This window comes from Malus domestica, chromosome 06, assembly GCF_042453785.1.
Source record: "Malus domestica chromosome 06, GDT2T_hap1".
Lineage (NCBI taxonomy): Eukaryota > Viridiplantae > Streptophyta > Magnoliopsida > Rosales > Rosaceae > Malus > Malus domestica.
This window is the reverse complement of record NC_091666.1, coordinates 6,800,818-6,808,906: the sequence shown is the minus strand read 5'-3', so window position 1 is coordinate 6,808,906 and position 8,089 is coordinate 6,800,818. Positions and strand designations below refer to the sequence as shown.

Sequence of the window (8,089 nt, the reverse complement as noted above, 5' to 3'; positions counted from 1 at the left end):
AATTTGCATCCACAAATTGGTGCTTTCATTGAGAGTTGAAATCCATACTCATAGAAGACTCTTGCATAAAAAGGTTTTTTCTCTATTTTTTAGATCATTTGATTATTTTTCATACGTTCTTATTATTAGAATTTTTTATTTGCAAAGGTTCTTTGATAAAACGTATAAGAAAAATATAATTGCTAGAAATTTAGAAAATTCCACAAGTGAAAATTTCAATACTCAAGAAATGGGATCGCGGAGATCTATGAGGCAAAATGCGGTCGTAAGCAGAATGGCACCACCACCACAAGGTTCCACCATGGCCCAAGCCATGCCATCCAAGCTTGCACGGGCCTGAGCCTAAGCTTCGCATTGAGCAACCTGCTCTCGCGACCCAGCTTGCTCCCGTGATCCAGCCTGTTCTCGCCGAGCAGCCTACTCTCGCGGCTTAGCCTACTCCTGCCAGGCAGCCCACTCCCTTGGCCTAACCTACTTCTGCGGCCCAGCCTGCCCCCATGACCTCCCAAGCAGCCTAAGTCGGCCCAAGACTATCTCAACCATCCGGACCTACGATCAAGTTGGGGACATTTTCACCACATTTCTTCGCGGATTTGACATTTCCCAACTCAAATCTTACACCCGGAGTCTACCACACTTCCACGGCTCAGGAAGGCACATTCCTTCCAAGCTCTTCCAATCTAAATGGTGAACAACACTTGTCTCGACAAGTCATAGAGTTGATGAGCGCCCTTGCACAACAAACAACCTTGGTGAATCAACTCTTGCAACACACCGAGATCTAACGTGCCTCGGACGAGGTGTCCCGAAGTAAGACAAGGGCAGATGAACCTCTCCACCAGCGTCCCGACAAACAGCCCCTTAACCAGCTTGTCTTAGTGAGAGGATGAGCGTGCATTCCCAATCAAGCCCACGGACGAGCATACGTTCACGGTTGAGATCACACTCCGATTATCAACATGGACAACCTTCCAGGTGAAATGTTCATTCACAACTAGCTCGCAAGGAGCATTCTCCACCTCACATCGGAGTAGGCAGCACAGCAGACGGAGAGAAGCAGTTACTCAATCCGACTTAAGTTCAACATGCAGCCTAGGAACGGCCCGTTCGCCTGCCAGGTACATGCCACATGCACCGCAGCCGTGACATGGACGAGTCGAGCATAGGGAAGAGCGGCCTAAACCCATAGGTCACGATTTGAGACAACTGAAAGTTCCACTGCCCCAGCAAAGGCAAATTCAAGAAGTCCAAATGATTGCACAATTTCCAACATAACAAGGTTACTGATGATGCGCTTTGACGAGACATGACCAACATAAGCATGTCACCATTCACGAATGAGATCCGGACAGATCCACCTCGCGGGTTCACTATGCCTCACTTTATTTCGTATAAGGGAGATGAAGATCCAGATTGACATCTCAAGCACTATCGCAGTACCATGATCCTCTACAGGAACAACGATGCGCTTATGTACAAATTTTTTGCCATAACTCTACAAGGCGAGGTGCAAGACTGGTTTCAAACTCTGCCATCGCAGTCGATCCGGAGTTTCAACAAACTTTCCTTTGTTTTCACTAAGGAGTATTCGTCTAACCGCTCAATCAAAAGGGCATCCGACCATCTCTTCAGCATCGTAAAAGACCCTTGGGAGACAATTCGTGACTATGTCAAGAGATTCAAAGCGGAGAAGGCCAAGATTGTTGGTTGTAACGAAGACATAACAACAGCAGCATTCAGAAATGGACTTCCCACCGAACATCCTTTATTCGGAAAATTGATCATGGGAGAAGAACTAACCTTAGCAGCTTCGTATGCTTTGGCAGAAAAGCATGCACTATGGGACGAGGCCAAGCAATCTAACAAAAATGAGTCGGAAAAGAAGCACATGGAACGTTCCCCAACTAGAAAAGACTCAGCGCCTAAAACATTCACCAAATTCACAGTTCCAATCGGCCAAATTCTCCACAAGCTCAAGTACGAACCTTGGTTCGAGCTGCTGCCACCCATGAAAGGTGATCTTACCAGGCTGGATCATACAAAGTATTGCGCATTCCATCAAGGACCAGGCCACATTACCAACGATTGCCTAAAGTGGAAGTAATATCTTGAGAAGCTGACAAATGAGGGCCGATGCGACGAGTATCTTGACAAGTCAACGAAATGGCCTACACAAGCAAGGGAAGTCGCCATCACCCCCTAAACCTCATTTGGGTTTTTTTTTTCCAAATAAGTTTGAAGTATCAAGCAGCTCGACGAACAAGGCTTCACAAGCCGAATATTATCTAGTTTGTTATGCAGTTTCTGCCTTCCAGCACAGTTGATTTATTTCTTTATTCTCAATGAAGATTCAAGAAGTTATTCATAAGCATGGCTCAACTACTGTCCACAACGACTGCTAAAAACCCATACGAGTTTGCTCTCCAGTGTGAAAGGATAAACTAATTGCTCTCCAGTGCGAGAAGGTAAACCAATTCCCCGACACCCAAAAGGGTCTACTCTCCAGTGCAAGAGGATAAACTAATTGCTTTACAGGGCAAGAGGGTAAACCAATTCCCTGACACCCAAAAAGGTCTACTCTCGTAACACCCAAAAAGGTCTGCTCTCCAGTGTGAGAGGATAAACTAATTGCTCTCCAGTACGAGAGGGTAAACTAATTCCCCAAAACCCATATAGGGTTGCTCTCCATTACGAGAAGACCACATAGTTCAAAAGATCGAATGCTTGAAGATCAACTAAGCAACAAATGGGTAGGGGGCAGCAGCCACTTTTACACTTAACAGTTCGCTCATCCGACACTTCATCTTCAGTAACTCCGATCTTGGTAGCCTCATCTGTGACTGCTCCATCTATGGTAGTTGAAAAATCAAACTCAAGCAGTTTTCTTATTTTCACCAGGTAGCCTAGACGTAGTAGCCCAAACAATGGCCCATTCCACGCTAATTCCTCGGCCCATGCAGGACCAATTTTTGGCTTCAATCAAGCCGAGCTATTCAAACAATGGCCCCTACCACATCACCTCCTTGGTCCATACCAAGCCGACTCCTGGCCTTTGCCAGCTGACGTCTCGCACCACCCCGACGACTGCCCCATGGCAGCACCGCTCAAAAAGAAGACAAGAAGAATTAAGTTTTTATTACACTGGTGCGGCACGGAGAAGACGAAGAAAGCAACGAAAGACGATCCTTTGCACGGGCAAGATGTAGAAGATTACTAGAGGAGGGAGAACAAATATCCTCTAAGCTTTTTCTCTCTTATAGGGTAGAATAAATCACTCTCCAAAATTGATTTAATAACCCACTTAAGGTGGACTTAAAAAAGGCTTTGAGAGAAATTTATTTCCCTTTCCTAGAAGGATCTAATTTCATATTAAAGAGGGAATCTACATCAAAACAGGAAGTAGTCATAAGTTTCCTAGAGCAAGAAGATCTCTACACCTGCTGCCTTTTCCTACGAGCAGCCCAGCAGGTGTGGGGGCATTTGTGGAGCCAAAAATAATCATAAGGCGACACGTGGATTTTTGGGTGAAGATGACAAATTTACCCTTGAGGCATACCGGGTCTCCTACACGCGAGCAGTGGAGAATCATCCATCAACCAAATCAGGAGTACCCAAAATAGGTAACAAGTTTAGATTTGTCTCATCCATCCTCATTCTATAACCTTTAAAACCTTCCATACAGATTAGATTAATTAGGCTAATTAATGGATTAATTAGGAATTAATCCATTAATCACCAACTTAATCACCATTTTCACACAAAATCCTCTAAGGGCCGGCCACCTCATTCCCTATATATAGGACCCTATTTTTTCTAAAAAGCTAAGTGGATACTCTTGCAAAACTCCCAAAAATCCTCTAAACACTTTTTCTCACTAAATTCTAACTTTGGCATCGGAGGTTCTTCGGCCAAAGCCCCCCCATTCATCGTGGGCGCATGAGGTTCTTGGCCTTGACCAGAGGTGTTGATTGTTTTGTAGGTGCAATTTTGTCAAAAAAGGAGAAAGCTAAAATTTGTATCCACAAACTCCACATGAATAACATTTACAACCACTCTTATCTTTTGGCGCTTTATATTTTCTAATCCAAGGTCTGCAACTTCTTTTCCTAAATTGTTTTGGAATGTATTTTCTCTTCCTATATGTTCTTGAAGGTCTTATGCTAAAGTTCTTATACTGTTTATATGGTTTGTATGACTTATATTTCTTTTTGTATATTTTCTTATGCTTATTTTTCTTATGACAACCATACTTTTGTGGTAAATCTATATTTTTACAGCTCATATAAAATTGCTTCCTAATTTGTTTTTGTATATCATATACATGTTGAATTCTAGGTCATATTGCAATATCATTTTTCTTTTGTTGCTTTTGTCATTCATTCCAAATCTTTTCTCTTATTAGTCCTTTTATTTTTGTCATATAAGTATCTAATAAATTAGTATCATTAATTCTACCTGTTCTTCCTAAATATTTAAAGAAGTCTGTTGTATACTCAGCTATATATTGTAAATCACAAATTTGTAATTGTTCTAAATTTCGAATTGCTCTTATTTGTTCTTGTTCGCTTCTGCCATCTAACCTATTATGATCTAAAAATTCTTGTTTAATCAAAGTAACATAACCATCAATATTAAAATGCGTTTTAGCTACCTGATGTTGTTCTGGATTTTGTACTTTCCATGACTGAAAATAATAAAAAACTAAACCATCTAAGGTATGTTCAAAATAGTCTAACATATTTTGTGAATTACTAAAATCTAACATTAATGCTGCATGTACGCAACCTTTTTCCCATCTTTCAATTGTTCTCTCCCAATCTTATGGATCTACATTATCTAAGTTTAATATATTACCTGCTATATTAATTTATTCTAACCCTCTCAAATATGGAATCCTATTTTTTCTAGGTGGTTTCATCATACTTTCATCCATATAATTTACTCTTGCTTGTTCTTTATATTGTTCATTTGTTGGTCTAAAAAATTGTTGATCAGTTCTACCTGTGTATCCTGGATTTTCTACTCCTGATGTACTACTTTCTTCTGCTGCATTACATTCTACTTTCAATTCTAATAAATTATTATATTTTTTTATCCTAAAATATTTTCTACTCCTATTTCTAAAATTAATTTTTTCATCTCTTCATCTGAAATTCTATGTAGTAGTAATCTTGAAATTGTGTCAATTTGTGCCGTATGTCTCATTGATTGTATGTTAATTTATTAAATTTATGACGTAGTAATCTTGAGACTTATATACGGGCAAACAAGTATGCCGCATTTGCACTAAGTTTACTAAAAAACTCATCAATTTAATGAAGGATTATGAATAATTTATCAATTATATTGGTCACCAATTGCACAAAATTTGGTAACAACCTGTTTTATGTGGTAAACATTCCTAGTTTAAGTGTGATTGTGTAAATCCTAAATTAGATTTGATTCTAGTTATCATTTCCTATTACAACTTGTATAACTTGGGGAAGAAGGAATATCTTCTCTCCTTTTACTATTATAAATAAATGCACAATGTAGGAGGGATAACAACACACATTCCCCTACAATTCTACAAATACATCTCTCTCAATCTCTCTCCCTCTACCGCCGGCCCCGCTTTAACCTTATCAGATAAAATAGACCACAACATTTTATGAGTAATCCAAAACATTTGTTTGGAATTATTAATTATTTAGATGATTTTAAAGTAAACCTAATGTTTACTAATAGAGAAAAAAAAATAAAAAAGTAAACCATATGTGTTCGGTGAAGGTAGACATACCATGAACAAAAAGAAAAAGGCAACCTAGCTATACCATGACCGCCAATTTATTCTCAAATCCAAGTTTCAATGTGAAAATAAATATAGCTGATAAAAATAATGATTAACTTGTATGTATAACTTAATCAGTCCTACATGATTAATTTAGCTATCCCTTAGAATTATTCTTACAATTCTGCATGGGAACAAATTAACCCTCAAAGGGAGGCAAAAAAGCACCTTCGCATTTCACATTGTTTACACCATATTTAGGGCCTCGTATTTAGATATCATACAAATATTCGGGGAACTTAAATGTAATTATGTGATAAAGGAAGGGGCAAATATGTAATAAGTGAGGAGTCCTTATTCTATAAAAGGACCCCTCACCCTCACAATTAGAGGAGGTCAATTCCTAAGGCTCCTCACCCTCTCAACGCTCTCACTCTTAGAGCTCTCTCTCCCTCACTTCTCAGAGAAATACAATACAATCAATGTGGACATAGCCCAAACCTTGGAGTGAATCACGATACATCTTGTGTTATTTACATTTCATGCAGATTCACAGTCGGATTTACGTTGTTCCAAGACCTTCGGTTTTGTGCATCAACATTTGGCGCCGTCTTTGGGAATCGTCACAAAAAGTTATGTCGGTTTTCTCTCAATTTTTCACCTCCGCCGTGAATCTGCAAAATCACAGAATCTGTAAAAACCCAAAGTATTTCAACGCAGAGCACAACCTCACCAAAACGTCTTCGTTTTATAAAGGCTGATCACCAATTCCTTGCATTTGGAGCTTCTCATTTCTCCCTTTGCATTTTCGCTTGCTACCAACTGAGCAACGACGCCGGAGATTCCACCGGAGAGATCTTTTCCGAGAGAGACATATGGATTCTCTAGTTGCAGCAATGTGGTGGGCGGTTCGCGTCTTCTTGCGGCAGTCGGAGAAACCCAGTTGCCCACGAAGCGCTTGGTGTCGGTGTCAACCACCACCACCACAAAGAAGAGAGCTTTTCCTCTTCAGTTGAGAAGTGAGGGAAAAGAAAAAGTAGAGGCTCCGAAAGCCTTTGGAGTTTCACCAAGAGATGTGATGTTATCTGTGCTTATTGGACACTGGCGGCACTCACCCTTCCAATAGAACCTGTGGAAGCACGTGTTGTCAATCCCGAGATCAGGAAGAAGATTTTTGAAAAGTTAGAGAAGATAAAGGAGTAGTTTGGTTTGTCAAAGCCAAAAACCAATGACGGGAAAAAGGCGTACCCATCACCGCCATCGTCGGAGGAGAAAAAGCCTCAGACATTGCTACCACATGTTGGGACACTGGGAATTTATTCGGATGCATGAGCAATCGCTCGACTTCTTCATCAATATGGCGGCTTTGCATGCTTTGATTTCCCAGCAAGATCGAGCTCTCTCTCTCCATGGTTTGGTTTTGCCAAATCTCTCCAACGCCGCCGCTGCCATCATCTTCGAGAAGCTCCTGATCCCGACCTCGCTCGTTTTGGCTGAGTCTATCGAGTCTGTACAAATCTTTCGAGATCAGCAAACACAACCGACAAAGGACGAGCGCCTCCAAGTTCATAAAGTGCGTGACGGTCGGCGATGGCGCCGTCGGCAAAACCTGCATGCTGATTTCCTACACCACAAGCTGTCGCTATTTGGGAATTCAAGAGATTTACAGGTGATGATGGAAGGACGAGGACCTGAGGTTTTCAAGCTAATTCTTTACCATCGGCAACTATAAAAAACACCACCAAGCTTACGTCACCAACTACAACAAAACTCTCGAGCAGCTCCATGACACCATCGGCAAGGGCGATGCTGCTGCCGTTGTTAAGTTGCAAAGTGCCATTAAGTTCAATGGCGGAGGTCATGTCAACCACTCGATTTTCTAGAAGAATCTGACCCCTATTAATCAAGGTGGCGGTCAGTCCCCTCATAGTAACCTGGGCCGGGCCATTGACACGAGTCTTGGTTATTTTGATGCATTGGTACAAAAGATCAACACGGGAGGCGCTGCTTTGCAGGGTTCTAGATGGGTGTGGCTTGCTTTAGACAAAGAGTTGAAGAAACTTGTGGTTGAAACCACTGCAAATCAGTGAGGGGGAGTGCATGTCCCCACCATGCCCACTTTCTGAAAAACACCCACGATAAGCACTCATGAATAAGATAAGAACTGGTGCAAGGTTCCCACTACATTGCATGTTCCCACCACACCCACTTTCTGAAAAACATCCACGAGAAGCACTCATGAATAAGATAAGAACTGGTGCAAGGTTCCCATTACACTGCATGTTCCCACCACACCCACTTTCTGAAAAAAAAAACCCA

At 41.2% G+C, this 8,089-nt stretch overlaps 1 protein-coding gene across 1 annotated transcript; it reads left to right on the top strand.

Moving 5' to 3' along the window:
• The first annotated feature begins 1,441 nt into the window (after nucleotides 1-1,441).
• Nucleotides 1,442-2,104, top strand: LOC103437048 (uncharacterized). Its single transcript, XM_008375511.3, has one exon. It carries the CDS (start codon nucleotides 1,442-1,444, stop codon nucleotides 2,102-2,104), a length of 663 nt encoding a protein of 220 aa, XP_008373733.3.
• The last annotated feature ends 5,985 nt before the right edge of the window (nucleotides 2,105-8,089 follow it).